Source organism: Siphateles boraxobius, unplaced genomic scaffold (genome assembly GCF_051911475.1).
Source record: "Siphateles boraxobius isolate OS27281-9 unplaced genomic scaffold, OSU_SipBor_1 86, whole genome shotgun sequence".
Taxonomy (NCBI): Eukaryota; Metazoa; Chordata; class Actinopteri; order Cypriniformes; family Leuciscidae; genus Siphateles; species Siphateles boraxobius.
Window position 1 is genome coordinate 9,447,844 of NW_027509215.1, and position 18,020 is coordinate 9,465,863.

The following is an 18,020-nucleotide window of genomic DNA, read 5'->3' on the forward strand; positions in this document are numbered from 1 at the left end:
CAAGAGGAAGAGTTGTTGTAGTCGAGCACATTTGTGAGTCCTGTAGCATCCTTCTTTTCACACGCAATAGAAAGTCACTATGTGTGCATCTCACAACAGTTCCTATACGATCGATTTATAGATTATCACGACGGAATATGCTAATTGAAGATTGTTAACTCCACATCAGCAACATAAATTCATCAACTAACCATTCAGAGACGTCCCGTTGCATTCTACATGTTGTCACTTCTTCTTGAGTCTCTCCATCTTATTCTGACTCTGCTTTAACATTAAATGCAGAACAGTTTCTGTCATTTTAGTGTGTGTCTGCGTGAGGTAATCGCTCTGCTAACACACACACACACACACAAGCTCGTGAAGCTCCGCCCCCTGTGCCGGGAGCAGCAGCTAATTTGCATTTAAAGGGCCAGACACAAAACGGTGCATTTTTGCTAACCCTCACAAAGTGACAACTTTAACGTGCTATATAAAAATATCTGTGGGGTATTTTGAGCTAAAACTTCACATACGCATTATACCACCCCTTTAACAAAATCGATGACGTTAAGTTAGCCTTTCTCCGATGATAAGTTTGGACTCCATGTCTGTCAGTAGCTGTGTTTCCATCCAAAGTTGTGAATTTAACCTATGTGCAAAATTGGAATATTGCATAAAACATTTCTGAATAAAAGCAGTGTTTCCATCCCATGTTTTCAAGAGAACAAAATCGTCATTTCCTGGGAAATTGGCGCTAAATATCTGTAGTAAAAATGGATGTTTCTGCAATCGCGGAAGAAACTATGGCTCTTTTTTCCTACAAGAAAAAAGCGACAGAAGAAACGCTATAAACACTCTTGTTATCGTGTTCGGATGCTGGTGTTTGTGAACACAATCGCACGAACCGCTTCCGGAGGGAATTAAATCAAATCATTCTGATGACAGATTTTGGCTCAGGCGATTCAGAACCAGCAAACCAACATCTGAGATGCTCAAATCTCCGCTAGTGTCATGAAACTGCTCCGAGTTATGATCCAAATGCAGTTTTATTTGGGATATCCAAAATCATAATACATGTAACAGACAGAGGGTCAAAACCAATGCAAACAATGACTGAGTCCAAGCAAACGGGGTAATCGGAGCTGCTAACACACACAAGCTCATGCAAACGGGGAAATCCTGTGAAACTGGCCAGAAAACATGTCCCGGGAAACGAGACAGCGCTCAGAAATGAAGTGTGACACTAGCAAGACTTTGCAAAGAGTGCGAGAAAACACAGGGTTTATATACACAGACAAGCTAATGACACACAGGTGGATGTAATCACATGATAATGAGTCCAGGGAAAGGTTTATTGGAAATGTAGTTCATGATGGAAGGGGAACGGACTAGCGAGGAGTGCCCTGTGGTGGTTATCATAGGCACTATGGCTTTTTTTGTTACACACAGAGGGGTTTATTCAGTTTCCATCATAGTTAGATTGAGTACGCAAGTTTTTTAGAATTTATGCACATATTGGCTTTTTTTTTTAATGCGATATCCCAAAATTCACATGTAAAAATTGAATGAAAAACAGCAATGTGGATAAACTACAAACTACAAAACTACAGAAAGATGTCAGCATTACAGCTTGTAAAAGGTTTTATCACATAGTGGTACATTTACCTCAGGAAAGCCATTTATTGTACATAAACTCGTTAGTCAGCTAGATTTTTTTTTTTTAAATAAAACTATATCCACTATATTACATATTCTTTATATTCGCAGGGAGCGTTCCTTGTAGTATATGTCCTCTGAATCATCTGTCACAAATGTCTCCATGCTACAAGGAACGCTCCCTGCGCAAGCAGGTTGTCACGTTGGTTATGTTGACGGAAGGTAGCCTTTTTTTCAGGTGCTGCGTCATATCATTACGCCAGCTGCACTCATGGTACGGCAGTAAAGTTTCTTGATTATTACGCAGGAATGAGAGTATAGTTCCCAGCCATATCAGCCTAGAAAATCGCAACTTTACATTTTCCGTCGGTCTTAGTGCACGATGTAACTACAGAAGAGTCAAGTTTTAAATAGGAAAAATATCGAAACTCTTTGGTCATTTTTTTTTTAGAAATGCTAATGGTCTTGTCCACTTCAATGATGTATGCTAAGCTATGCTAAAAGTGGTACCGCCAGAACTGGAGATCGGCTGAATGGATTCAAAAACGGTAAAACTCAACACTTTAACTCTGGGGGAGTTGTAAAATGAGCCTATTTCCAAAAAAAGTGGAGTATCCCTTTAACCTGTTCAGTTTTCGGCTAAATTAAAACTTTTTCTTTTTTTTTTCTTTTCTTTTTTTTTTTATTTACAGAAGCATGAACTTATGAAATTAATCATTTAGAAAATGTAAACATCTAGTTTTTGTTTGCAGTGTTATTTTGGTGTTTTTCTCACTGTACTTTATTGTTTATTTTTACAGGGACAATGCACAATTAAGAGTAATTGCACCAGAGTTAGCTAAAAGCTAATTTGCATCTGCTGTCCCTGGGCACACACTATCACACACACACACACACACACACACTTACTTACACACACACACTCTCACACTGATGGTGCTTCATCACAGGGCTCTTTTCTATCAGGGTTGCTATGAAGAGCGTCTGAATAATTCTTCCTGTAAAAGTAACCGTCGAGAACGTTTGCATGGGCGGCTCCATCTTCACAAGCGCTTCGCCTTCGACGCTTTTCATGCACAAAACTATTCCTGTGGTCTGATAAAATGATGCTTTTCTGAAAAAAGTAGAACTTTATATGCATTTTTGACGTTATATGTCAGCCAAAATGTGAAAACAACGCTATATACCTGGATGGTTTTACTGTTTCTGTTTTTTTCTTCGTTGGTTATTATCATAAAATGACCCTTGACCCCTGGGAAAGCACATTATTTATGCTGTCATGGTGAATATTGTGAATTTAATGATGCAATGTGATTCATTTACTGGTCTAGATTTCTTTAGATTTGCTCAATTGCTGTGTTTATTTATTATCCCTTATTATTTTTGGATGAACTAACCCCTTAAATGTACTAAAACAGTGATATTAAAAGATGATATTCACTTTACACCTTTTTGATGATGCGTACTATATACAGGTAAACAGATGAGCCAAGAATATGACCTTAATGCATTTTCTTTAAAATGGTTTTCAATGGCTTTAAAAATTCTTTTAAAGTTCTTTAAAATCTTTAAAAAAGGCTTAATGAGAAACCTTGTGTTGCATTTATATTATGCATCATCAATAAGGTGTATATTGAATTTAGTCTTTTAATTTCACTGTCTTACTAGTACTTACAAACCTGTTAAAAATGACTGGCCAGTCAGTGGAAGAAAGCCTTGTTTTGTCCTCCAGGGTGTGACGTCACGTGAAAACTATGAACCTTGTAACTAAACACCATGCTTGAAAGTGTCCCCTCTGAAAAAAATTACATTTAAATATAAATTACATGTGGTTTGTGCTAATGTTCAATGTGGCAAATTCCCCTCGGGGCAATAAAGGTTTCATTCATATGCTTGGAATATTAAACATACATAAATGCAGTGGATTTTTACATATCTAGGATTGTCTGATTGGTGTATTACTAATTAATACATTTACTTATTTTTAATAATATATTTATCTAATGCAGTTTGATTAAATCACATTAAGTTAAGGCCTGGTTTCACAGACAGGGCTTCGATTAAGCCAGGATTAGATCTTAGTTATAACAAATGTGCCTTAGAAAAAAACATTATTGGTGTGTATCTTGAGACTAAACAAAGGCATGGACATATTTTAAGATATGCTTTCGGTTAAAACATCTCAAACATGCATTTTAGTCTGGGACTATCTTAAAGGATTCGTTCACTTCAGAACAAAAATTTCCTGATAATTTACTCTCGCCCACGTCATCCAAGATGTTCATGTCTTTTTTTTCTTCAGTCGAAAAAAAGTAAGGATTTTGAGGAAAACATTCCAGGATTTTTCTCCAGATAGTGACTTCAATGGGGTCTAATGAGTCCAAATAACAGTTTCAGTGCAGCTTTAAAAAGCTTCACGATCCCAGTCGAGGAATAAGAGTCTTATCTAGACGAACCATCGGTCATTTTATAAAAAAAAAAAAAAAAAAAAATTTAATTTATACACTTTTTTTAACCACTAATGCTCCTCTTTCACTAGCTGTGATGCGTCACGCCATTGTTGGGAAAGTTCACTTTCTACATGAACTAGTTCAAAGTTCACTTCACAAATTTTAAAATGAAATAGTTCAATTCATAGTTCATACTTCCACATTTTTAACTAGTTCATAGTTCTGTTTTTTCATTTGTTGTTGCGAGCTTTAATTTTTTCAATTATTGCCCCAGGCCATATAGAACCACAGACGGCACTTATTTTATCGGCGGGCAAAGTTTAAACAGAATTGTAAGATTTTTCCCATCCGCACCGACCTTGTCATAGACTGGTTTAAATGATCACACGATCCTCCTCGCTGCTTCTGGTGTTGATGACGCATGCGGCGGTGCGACACTGGCGGCTGGTGTTGCCAGATTGTGTGTTTTTCCGCTACATATTAAGGCCTGTTTACGGTGTGTTTTAGCTGTGTTTTCGCCTGGAAGGCTCTATAGAAATCTGGCGTCAGGCAGTAATACAGTACGTTCAGTTCACGTTCGCCCAAAAAATGAACGAGTTCACGAACTATCCTTCAATGAAAGCGTTCAGGCACAACACTGCTTCACACATTACGTGATCACTCTTTTGACACTTTCTGTTTAAAATTTAATTTATTTGACAAGAAACAATATGATAACATTATCAAAGCAATCCCACAATCTATAATTCAGATGTCTTTCAACATATATCAAAGTAATGTAACCCCCTGTCTTCCTAAGCTTTTGGTGAATGGAGTTTCTCAAACTCACATTAATTTACCCAATATTACAATTCGCAAAGCCTTTGTGAAGGAATTATATCCTTATTCTTCAAATAAAAATTCAATCTCTCAATATTTTTCCAGTGCTGAAATTAAGAACTTAAGAACAAAATATCTTAAATTTCCAGTTGCTCCAAAAGCAAAGTAAGTGCACTTAAAAATTCTGAATGGAGTTTATCCATCTAGAGAGTTTTTAAGATGTCGATTTGGTCTTGATGTTAATAGTTGCTCCTTTTGTGTTGATCAGATTGAAACAACAGAACATCTGTTTTATGATTGTAAATTTTCTTATACCTTTTGGGAGGATTTGCATTACTGGTTATTTCCTAAATTTAAAGATTTACCTGCATTAACAAAGGAAAATATAATTTTTGGTATTTATATGAAAGATGAAACACTTGACTTGGCAGTAAACACATTCATTATTCTTGGGAAATTCTTTTTACACAAGAATAGATTCCTGAAAACACTTCCAAACTTTTACGTTTTTCATAAAGAACTGTGTAATTACTTTTTATCGCTAAAATTGATGAAGAAAAAGAATGCCTTAATCTTATCTACTTTGATAGATGATGTGAATCTTTCTGAAAAACCCTAGTCTTTTATTTATTTTTATTTATTTATTTATTTATTTTTAATCTTATTTGTATCTGTACTTTCTACTTCCTATGTGAAGGTGCTTGTCTGTTGTCTAAGAAGACATTTCATATTTTGTACCAGGCCAATTATGTTTGTTAATACTGTTGTTCAATAAAAAAAACAAAAAAAAAAATAAAAAAAACATTACGTGATCACGTTGGAAGGTCATGCGTGATGTAGGCGGAAGTACCGACCTAGTGCTTAGAAAGAGAACATGCAAAGACTAAGTCAAATAGCATTTACAATAATAATAATAAAAAAAGTGCAACAACGATGTCGGACAATTTTGAAGTTGGAGGGAAAAAATGAGATTTTTCACCCTTTTTGAACCGGAACACGCGTGACCTTTTAACAAGATCACGTAATGCGTGACGCATCACAGTTAGTGCAAGACGAGCATTTGTGGTTAAAAAGTATATACAATTTTTTTTTGTGTGCAAATGACCTATAGTTCGTCTAGATAAGAATCTTATTCCTCGACTTGGATCGTGACGCTTTTTGAAGCTGCACTGAAACTCACATTTGGACCTTCAAACTATATGGAGAAAAATCCTGGAATGTTTTCCTCAAAAACCTTGATTTCTTTTCCACTGAAGAAAGAAATACATGAACATCTTGGATGACGTGGGGGAGAGTATATTATCAGGAAATTTGTATTCTGAAGTGAACTAATCCAGGGTTAAATTATTACGTTGTTTCAATTAATAAATTTGTAGCTAACTGTCTAAGTTATGTATTTCAGAAATGTACATATACAAATCACACAGTCACCTCTGATAACAGATCACTCTAAATTGTAATGTGCATTTTCTGTAAAGCTGCTCTGAAATGATGTGTAGTGTGAAAAGCGCTATATAAATAAATGTGAATTGAATTTAAGCTTTGTCTGTGTAACTGAGGGTAAGTTACAAGGAAAATAAAGACTATTTTGTTGCATCTGCAATGTAGAGTTTTTAGAAAATTTTAGGGTTTCAACTTAAAGTTGATCTCAACATGACATCAGGGTTAAAATGGTCAGAAGCATTAAAAGTGTTTCTCTTTCAGGTCAATCTGTGAGATGAACCTGGAGGCAGAGCTCTTCACTTTACAGGACAGTAACTCTAAACTAGTGGCGGCGCTTCATGAGGCAAACGCCAACGTGGAGCAGTGGAAGAAACAGCTGGCGGCGTATCAGGACGAGACCGAGAGATTACGAGATCAGGTGAAAATACATTAATATAAGATGCTTTGAAACAAAATGTAACATGGAAAGGGCTGAAAGTGCAAGAGAAACAAGTCAAATTTTTTTATTAAAGTCCCCCTGTGGTGAAAATCCAGCTTTTAATGTTGTTTATATGTCTATGTGGTGTTTTTAATATGCTTTAATAAGACAAAACATGTGTAAATTCATAAGTCGACAGCATTGCTGAGTATTTTCTGCTTAAAACTGCAGTGAACCAAAGACAGTCTCAAAAACACGCTTTGAAATCGCTGGTGTTTCTGACGCCACAAACTACCTTGTAACCAATCAGATCAACGTGTGATCGTCAACGAGTGGATCTCTGAGCTGAGTGAGTGAGTGGAGGCGGGGCTCATTTGCATATTCATAGAACCGTGCATACTAAATGAGGCAAGGGTGTCGAGTTACAATCAAGATATTTTAAGGCATTAAGAATTTTTTTTCAAGGAAACAAATATTTAAATATGTCATTTTGGTGATCAAAGATGAGCTTTAAGGGATACAATTATTGACTACAGGGGGATTTTAATGCGTTTATGCGATCGGTCAAATTCTTTTATGCTCAACACTGCATTATTTGATAAAATATGATGCAGTGAAATAATATTTAAAGGAAAATATTTTACTATATTTTAAAATGTAATTTATTCTTGTGATGACAGCTTAATTTTAAAATAAATGCTGCTCATTGAAAGAAATCCTGTCAAAAATTGTCATGTTTTAAGCAGCAAAAACTCTGATGATAATAAGAAACTATTAATAATTGCGCACCAATAATTGATAATAACTGCAAAATCATCACATTAGAATAATTTCTGAATGATCATGTGACACTGAAGACTGGAGTAATGATGCTGAAAATTCAGCTTTGATCACAGGAATAAATTACATTTTACTGTATATTCGCACAGAGCACAGTTATTTTAAATTGTAATAATCTTTCACATTATTACTGTATTTGTGATTAAATAAATGAAGCCTTTGTGAGCAGAAGACACCCTTTCAAAAGCTTTAGATAAATCTTGATAAAAAAAAGTGCAGAAAATGATCCGACTCTCCATCGATCCGATTGGGATTGTCATCCTCACCCTTTCCGTGTCTCTCTCTTCACACCGTTTGCTCTCATTATCGCTTCAGAACAGGACTTGTGTATGTGTGTGTGTGTGTGTGTTTGTGTGTGTGTGTGTGTGTGTGTGTGTGTGTGTGTGTGTGTGTGTGAGTGAGAGGTAGCCCTCGATCTCGCTCCGTCTCTTTGGGATGAGAACAGGCGACCAGGTGGTTGAAAATGGTTCATGTCTTAAGGGACTAGAGAGAGAGAGAGAGAGAGATATGGAGAGAGAGAGAGATATGGAGAGAGAGATGTGGGGTGGTTTGTAGGACAGCGATATCCTACTTTCTATGGCCTAGTTCTGAGGACTGAAATATCACCAGGGGAAGCTGCCAGACCCTCGTTTGGGAAACTTTTTTTTTTTTTTTGCACTTTACATGGTTAAAAATAAGCCAGTCCCTTTTAAGGCCCTCCAAGAGCCAGAGACCTTTAGGAGGTGCTCCTTTTTCTCCGGTGTGTGTGTGTGTGTGTGTGTGTGTGTGTCTGTGTGTTAGTGAGTGAGTATGTGTAGATGTTTTTCTATCCCGGTGGGGACTTAAACCTGAATGCACACAGACTCATGGGGACTCATGTCACTGTGGGCCGGAATTGAGGAAACAAGCTTATAAATCATACAGAATGTGGGGGTTTTTTTTGTTGAAAATTCAAAAATGCAGAAAGTTTTGTGTAATGGGCAGGTTTAGGGTCTAGTAAAGCCCAGTTTATTCGAACTCAGGTAGGCTCAACCGTAGGCTGTGTGTAGTACGTGTACCCTGACCTGCACCTCTGCAAAAATGTAACAACGCGTCAATTCTACGCGGACGCAAGCGCTGTGATTGGTCTGCTGGAGCCCCTCCCTCGGGGTTCACACACTCACTCTGCATGTGTAATTGCGCATCAATGCGGACAATGACACAGAAGTATAAATCAGACTTTAGTGTGTGCGTGCGCGTGTAGTGTGAGTTAAGGAGTCGGGTTAGTGTGTGTGTTTGCGCATGTGTGTGTGATGTGTGGGTTAAGGGGTTAGGTTAGTGTGTGTGTGTGTGTGTGTGTGTGTGTGTGTGTGTGTGTGTGTGTGTGTGTGTGTGTGTGTGTGTGTGTGTGTGTGTGTGTGTGTGATGAGAAGGTTTAGGGGCTGGGTTAGTGTGTGCGTGCGTGCGTGTGTGCGTGCGTGCGTGCGTGCGTGCGTGCGTGCGTGCGTGCGTGCGTGCGTGCGTGCGTGCGCGTGCGCGTGTGTGTGTGTGTGTGTGTGATGAGTAGGTTAAGGGGTCGGGTTAGTGTAAGGGGAGAGAATATACAGTTTGTACAGTTTAAAAACCATTACGTCTATGGAGAGTCCCCACAAAGATAGCGCCGTGTGTGTGTGTGTGTTTGGTTATAATATTGGAGGATACAGAGGCACTGCATTTACCTTGAATGGATGGAATAAAAGATGGTGTTGAGAAACATTGGATTGTCATCAGGGCCTTTATTAAAGAGGTCATATTATGCCCTTTTATAAAGTCTTGATTTTGTGTTCGGGATTCTACTAGAACAGATTTTCATGTTTCAATGTTCAAAAAACACATTATTTTCCTCATCTTCTCCATTGTTGCAGCTCCTCTTTTCCCAGTCTGTCAGTAACGCTCTGTTTAGTTCTCTATGAAGCCCCTCCTTCTGTAAAGCACACTGTGCTCTGATTGGTCGGCTGGAGCAGTGTGTTGTGATTGGTCAAGCGTGTTTGTGAAATATCCCGCCCCTTACATCGTGTCCTAACCAGAAGCGATGCGTTTGAAGATTCCAGCAACAAATAATTTGTCTGTCCAGACAAGATGCGACTGCGAGATGCGTCAAAATCAATCAAAACCCACAGCCAATCAGAACAGCTAATTAATAGACTCCACCCACATTATTTATTAATAATGAATAATCAGAGATTAACACTATAAGTCTAAGATAAGTAGCTACATAATCAAATTCACAAATATTACACCATTTAAACATTATTAAAATACATAGGCTACTGAGTTACTAAAACAATCTTTGTCAAATAATACACTTGTTTGTTCACAGTTTGAACGTTCTTGTTTCCATTTGTTTAATTTCAAGATCTGAGATGAATTATCCATCGTTGCTTTTACAGCTACAAAGCTGGAGCACTACATGATATTCAAACATGGGCGTAGATTACGCGGGGGACGGGGGGGACGTGTCCCCCCCACTTTTTATACAATGTAAATTCGTCCCCCGCACTTTTTCATAGGGCAAGTGTGTCAAAGACAAGCTGAGGTTTTCACGGGTGTGTATACATCGATATTTAAAATCAAAAGAGTCAAGGATAGTCTATACGTGACTTTCACGTTTCCATGGTAATCAGTAACTCGTGCATTAGCTTACGACACGCCCGCACCCGCGCCGAATCCATCAGTTTCATAGAGTTCAAAATGGCAAAAAACTCTGTAACTAAGTTGTCATGTAGTATCCGAATTGTGTTGCACAATGATGAATAACTCCGCCTATTTCTCTTGTTGAATAATTAACAGGTTTTGTTGTAAATTCACTACCCGAAAACAAACATGCAATATTTTCAATCTTTTTTTACACGTAATGCATTTTATTTTCAGATATGTTATCAAAGCCCTTCAAATTAGAATAAACATGGTGAATGTTAATGCTGAATTTGTATTTTCATGCTTTACAGCCACGATCTGCTTGAATCAGGCAGCGTTGTAACATGTGTACATGATGTTGATCATAATTTTGGTAACACTTTACAATTAGATTAAAAAAAAATTTGTAGGCAAACTTTAAGTTCTCTTGAAAAAGCCTAACTGGAAAGTTTGTAGTAGTTTTAAAAGCTTGAAGTTTGAAGGTTTTCAATTGGAAAGTTTTAGTTTAGTAAGACAGACTTTGTTTAGGATAGTAAGAAAATGTAATTTTGCCAAAAGAAGAACTTTTATTTTAAGTAAATGTTATTTTTAAATCAGCTTCAGTGTGATATTTAACCATATTATCATGCTTAACACTGATAATTTGAATAATTGTAATGCGATGATCAGATATCTAAATCAGAGAATATCATATGTTTGGGCAGTTGGATTATTTATTTTTAACAGCGGATTCGGGGCACTCAAAGTGCACCAGATTAGTGAATTTATCTTTAAAATGTAAAAAAAATTCTTTCAGGGGGGCATGGTAAATACTGTGGTAACACAGTAGACTATATGATGGTCTATGAAAAATACACATTTTATTATCTTATTAAAATACATGATCAGGATTTTACCACCTTCGCCTCATTTTGAGCCAGGAAAAACCCTGCATGTGCAATATAAAGTACTGGACAACTTTCTTTCTTTTTTTCTGCTTTATTGCTTTAAAATAAATAGCATATTAAGCCAATTAAGCAAAAATCTGTCAACAAAAGTCTGAAGAAAAATAAAACTGGTATTACACTTGACATTCTGTCCCCCTCACTTTTGAAATGATGGCTACGCCCCTGTATTCAAAGTCACATTACACGCTTTTAGCATTAAATAAAGCACATGAACAGTAGCTGAGATTATTATTGCCACACTTTGTGTTTGTTGTTCCAGCGCGACGTCGCAGAAAAATAGAAACCGTTTCTAAAATCGCATTGGCTGGTTAGGACAAAAACTCTGATTAACATGAAAAAGATACCTTTTATCGCTCGTCACGTGTAGTTAGGACACGGTGTTACCATAACCAGTAGTTTCAACACACTACTAACTAACTCAACCAGGCCCCGCCCCTTTATTCTGCATATTCATTATTATAATGAGGAATATTGTGACGTGTTCGTTCCCGGAAGAAACTCAAGACTACAATGGAGGCGTTTCAGGAGTTCAGAAACACTGACACTGATATAGAGAAGAACTCAGAGCTCAAACTGCAACATCACACGCTAAAGAAAGATGAACATGACAAAAGATGATAGGTCCTCTTTAAAATACATTTCTGGTTTTATTGTGGTGATTCATCCTAAGTGTGTTGTTACAAAGCAAAAAACATGTCTTCATAACTACCACTTTTGTTACATTTGACTTTTTCTTGAGAAATTCATATTTTTTTGGGCAAGGACACATTAAATTGATCAGAAGTGACAGTAAAGTCATTTATGTTACAAAGGATTATATTTTAAACAAAAAAAGCCATTCTTTTGAACTTTCTTTTCATCAAATAATCCTGAAAAAATGGTACACAACTGCTTTCATCAATTTTATAATATTATTAAATGTTTATTGAGCAGCAAATTATCATATTCGAATGATTTCTGAAGGATCACGTGACACTGAAGACTGAAGTAATGTTGCTGAAAATTCAGCTTTGATCACAGGAATAAATTACACTTTACAATATATTCACTTAGAAAACAGTTATTTTAAATTGTAATAATATTTCACTATTTTTGCTGTATTTTTGATAAAAATAAATAAATGCGAGTTCCTTCAAAAACATTAAAAAATTCATACCGACCTCAAACATTTGAGCGATAGTGAACTATAGCTGTATATTAAACATCAAATATGACCTGATCTGCTTTGAGTTTGTCATTTTGCACAGCATTTATACTTTATATTTCTGAATTTATCCTCAATAACTTGTTGCATCACGCTTGGTTAAAGCGCGGTGTGAAACACTCGGCCCTGTTTCTACTGTCCTTTACTGTCTGTAATGCATTATTCAAATGTAATGTGTGAATAATCAGTGAAAGTGTGTGTAGGTCAGCTTTATGATGGTCATTATGCTGGAGATTCGGTGTCTGAGTGAAGTTATAAAATGATTTTACGCATCAATGTGTTTGTAAAGAAGTAGACCGGCAGGAGGAGAGAAACGAGTGAGTCATTACCGCTTTCATCTGAGCCTCAAAACATTCTGCCATCGCTGAAAAATATCAATAAGAGCCTGTTTTCTGGAAGAACTGACACTTCTGTGAATTAAAGCTGAAGGAAATTAATTAATGAGTGTTTCCAGACAGGTTTCTTTGACACACGTTCCTACAAAAGAGTCTATTCAAAGTCTGATCCTTTATGCGATCCTGATATTCATACATTAATGTATTTCTACAGGATTCTGTTGTGTGGAGATTGAAAGCTAGAGATTGTTATAATTTTTTTGACTTATAAAAATGACAAAAACACATCAAAATTTATAAACTTTAAAATTAAAATGAATATATAGATATAAAAAAGTCTGATAAATAAATATTAGTAAAAAGTATAATAGTATCTCAGTGTGTGTTATTTTAGTACTATTGCGTTACTATTATAGTTTTATTATTTTTATATTTTCCGTTATAGTTTTAGTTAAAGTTTTAGTTCTTTTGCTGTGTTTTTTTTAAAATGTCTATAGTTTTTATATATTTTTATTTCAGTTTTAGTTATAGGTATTTTAGTACATTAAGTTCAACTAAATCATTATTTCTATGCTATTTCAAGCAACAATTATTTAATGGTTTTAGTTTAACTATAATAACCATGTCTCGATGCTAAAATAACATTAATAATAATATTGTGCATAGTCTAGATAGCATGATAAATATTTACACAGGATTCACATTTATATAGATTACTATAGCAGTATAGTTGTGTTTTATTTATAACACTTATTTTACAGCGTTACATGTACTAACTGTATTACTAACAGTAAATTATGCATATTTACATGTAACTGGCTGTTGTGTAAAAGTCAAATACATTTTTACAAATGCAAATAAACACAGGATAAAATAATAATAAATAAATATTATTTTTAAAGTAAAAATAATCTGTTAAACATAAAAGTATTGTGTGCAATCATTGAAGACGTTTCTCCTTAGAATATTTTGCCATTAAGTGTTCTTTAAAGTTGAGTCAAGAACCCTAGAGTTGTGTATATAATCCCTGTTCTATTTGTGTGTGTGTGTGTGTGTGTGTGTGTGTGTGTGTGTGTGTGTGTGTGTGTGTGTGTGTGTGTGTGTGTGTGTGTGTGTGTGTGTGTGTGTGTGTGTGTGTGTGTGTGTGTGTGTGTAGGTGTCGGAGCTGGAGGCTCATGGTGGTCAAGGACCCAGTGACATGCTCAAAGATGAACTCACTCAATCCCTGGAGGAGCTGGAGAATTTACTGAAGGCGAAGGATGAGGTGAGAGACACACACACACACACACACACACAGAGAGAGAGAGAGACACACACACACATACAAAGAGAGAGAGAGAGAGAAACACACAAAAAACACACACTCACCGAGAGAGACACACATACACACACACACACTCACTTACACATACACACTCACAAATGCACACACACACACTCACAGAGAGAGAGACACACTCACTCTCTCACACACACACACACACACACACGTATGAAGGGGAGAGTACAGTGACCTACAGATGTTCTTTCCTGAAAGTCACTGTAATCTTCAGCTCAAACTCCTCCTTATAAAACCCACAGAACGCGTTTCAGCTCTTTCAGCAAGGACTCGCTGTATTAGACATTTCTGCACATTATTGCATCTCAATGCATTTCAGGAAATCCGGATTCTCCAGAGTAAGAAGTCGAACTACCATGAGCTGGAGAGAGAGAGAGAAGAAGCCGTACACAGACTACAGGTGCTGGAACAATCGCATTCACAATCACAATCGCATTCACAATCACATTCATTCACAATCGCATTTACAATCACAATCACATTCAATCACAATCGCATTCACAATCGCATTCACAATCACAATCGCATCCACAATCACATTCATTCACAATCGCATTCACAATCAAATTTCACAATCGCATCCACAATCACATTCACAATCGCATTCACATTCACAATCGCATTCACAGCCGCATTCACAATCGCATTCAGTCACATTCACAATCACATCCACAATCGCATTCAGTCGGATTCACAATCACATTCACAATCGCATTCACAATCGCATTCACAATCGCATCCACAGTCGCATTCACATTCACAATCACATCCACAATCGCATTCAGTCGCATTCACAATCACATTCACAATCTCATTCGCATCCACAATCGCATCCACAATCGCATTCACAATCACATTCACAATCACATTCATTCACAATCGCATTCACAATCACATTCATTCACAATCGCATTCACAATCGTGTTCACAATCACGTTCACAATCACATTCACAATCACATTCATTCACAATCGCATTCACATTCACAATCACATTCATTCACAATCGCATTCACAATCACATTCACAATCGCATTCACAATCACATTCATTCACAATTGCATTCACAATCGCATTCACAATCACATTCATTCACAATCGCATTCACAATAACATTCATTCACAATAACATTCATTCACAATCGCATTCACAATAACATTCATTCACAATCGCATTCATTCACAATCACATTAATTCACAATTGCATTCATTCACAAACACATTAATTCACAATCGCATTCATTCACAATCGCATTCATTCACAATCGCATTCACAATCGCATTCATTCAAAGTCACATTCACAATCACATTCATTCACAATCGCATTCACATTCACAATCACATTCATTCACAATCGCATTCACAATCACATTCATTCACAATCGCATTCACAATCACATTCATTCACAATCGCATTCACAATCACATCCATTCACAATCGCATTCACAATCGCATTCACAATCACAATCACATTCATTCACAATCGCATTCATTCACAATCACATTAATTCACAATCGCATTCATAAACGCATTCACAATCGCATTCATTCACAATCGCATTCACAATCGCATTCATTCACAATCTGTGTACGCTGAACAACCATAGCACGTGCGATATGAAGACATTAGAGGGTTTATTCCTGTGAAAGTTGTGTTAAATCAGTGTGTGATGTGTTTTCAGGAGTTGGAGATGCGTAACATGGATCTGGAGCGGCGTGTGCAGAACGCAGAACAGAACCTGTCTTCAGCGCTGGAAGATCGCGAGCGCGCCGAGAACGAGGTGCAGAGAGTCGTTCAGATCCTCGACGTCAAGATCTACGACCTCAACGACCTTCGACAGAGTCTGGTCAAACTCATCAGTAAATAGTGTGATCTCATGGAGACACCGATCGAGGGCTTCAGTAGTTCTGCTTCACTAGTTTCTGCACTGACACTATCAGTATCTCTCTCTTCTCACGCTTTGTTTCTTTTGCACTGAAAAGCTCTTTCTGTTTGAACTCTAGCAATAACTTCAGTGTCGGTTGAACATGAACAGCGTTGTTACGGTACAGGAGGAGACGCTTTATTTTTGATACACTAGTGATGCGTCACGTCTTTACAGTATCAGAAGTATTCATTTTTATTTATTAGAGGTCACCCATTGTGAACAATAGGCAAAAATGATTCAGAAATGCATTGCAAATCTCTCTGAAACGATTCTGAATCTATTCTTTAAAAAAAAAAATCATAATTTAAAGTATTAATCTTTCAGTTTAGGGCAGCACAGAAGTTAAATAATTTTATTTACACAAGATTAATTTGTGGTTTTTTAACATTCACATTATTATTATGATATGATCATTAAAATTTATATTTTTTAATAATATAATTTTTCGGTAACACTTTATTTTACAGTGTCCTTGTTACATAACTTTAATGTACTTACCATCTAATAACAGTACATTATGCATTTTTACATGCAACTAACCCTCAACCAAATCCTAACCGTAACTATAGCAAGTACATGTAGTTAATTAATATTACACAGTAATTAAATATATAGTTACACTGTAACAATGACACCTTTAAATAAAGTGCAACCAAATTTAATAAAAATAATGTGCCAATTTAAATGTTTGTACAACTCACTTTTGTTTGAGTGTTGATTATTAAACGCATTTAATTAATTAATTTATTTATTATTAATCTGTTTTTAGCCAAGTTCATCCTGATTTTTTGGTTTCGGCCCAGAATTACTATTAAAAATGATTATATTTCAATAATAATTAAGCTTCATGCGTTTCTGTATCATTCAACTTAAGTGTACAAGTCACATACATTTTTATGAACACTAAAAGATTAAGCTAAAAAAAATAAAGCATCGTTTTTGAACTGAATCATTACTTTGTGAATCAGAAATCTGCTATGGAATATTATGAACCAAAACTAACTTGTAGCAAAGACCTTTGTGGCTCAAATGTCAAACTTTTGGGAGAGACAAGCAAAATATGAAAAAGTCATCGATTAGTTTATTTATTTATTTTTTTTAATGCCTGTACTGTGTGTTTTCTCTGTATATGGATGTGCTCACGGCTGGAGTGTGTAAACCAAAGACCAGCTCGAATCTTCATACTGTGGAATGCTTAGGATAGAGGACAGCATTGATCGAAAGCATTAAACACTAGCTGCATTGGCAGAAATATAAAAGTAGGTAGAAATAAACAATTGTTCGGTTATTATAGAATATTAAGATCTCTTGACCTCTCAAGGGAATTTATACTTATAAGAATAGCTGTAGTTTTTATTGAGGAATGGATGTGCTTGAATGCATCGTGTCGTTGCTGTAAGGCTTCAAACATTGCTGTAATGGTTGTATTGGATGTTGCGTTCTACAGTATATTTGTGATTGATAGCACAAGAAAGCCTCTCATGTGGCTTCAAACTGCAAGTATTAAGTGCCAACAGCCTGTTTTTACCTTAAAAACCACAGGGTTTGGTACGAACAGCCACGTTTGTGTTTGTTCGCTTTCCGGCACAGTTGATTTTAGATCAAACTTTTATATTTCTTCTTCTTCTTCATGCAGTACTTGAGTTTGTGTACTGCTTTCTATCTTTTGGAAAATGAAAGCATGTGTGATATGATTTCGATGTTTTAAAAAAGTGGCAAGAACTCTTTTCAAGGACAGAATCTTATTTGTGCTTGTAAGCGATCAGAAGTCTGATGTATGCGAGAGACTTATTTTTCCACACGTGCATCTTTAGTGTGCAGGAGTTCATATATTCTGCAGCTCTTGACTATACTATGACAGTAGATTTGATTCTACACTATTAAGAGTCATATTTTGCTGAAAAACTCCAGAGCCAAGTGTGTTACGGTGTATGAGGTTCTCTGAATTTAACGAAAACTTGCTAAATAAATTTGTTTTACATTGTATTACCAGTGTGAGTTACTCCGTCGTCATCAGTGGAACTTT

At 36.3% G+C, this 18,020-nt stretch overlaps 1 protein-coding gene across 1 annotated transcript in view; it reads left to right on the plus strand.

The window, feature by feature from the left end:
* Nucleotides 1-17,980, plus strand: part of LOC143731331 (homer protein homolog 3) — a 47,554-nt gene extending 29,574 nt beyond the window's left edge. The window contains exons 7-10 of the mRNA XM_077222183.1: nucleotides 6,609-6,765; nucleotides 13,882-13,989; nucleotides 14,384-14,464; nucleotides 15,749-17,980. Coding sequence (XP_077078298.1) covers nucleotides 6,609-6,765; nucleotides 13,882-13,989; nucleotides 14,384-14,464; nucleotides 15,749-15,934 — 532 coding nt within the window. The 3' untranslated portion in view covers nucleotides 15,935-17,980. The remainder of the gene's footprint in view (nucleotides 1-6,608; nucleotides 6,766-13,881; nucleotides 13,990-14,383; nucleotides 14,465-15,748) is intronic.
* Nucleotides 17,981-18,020: the final 40 nt, after the last annotated feature.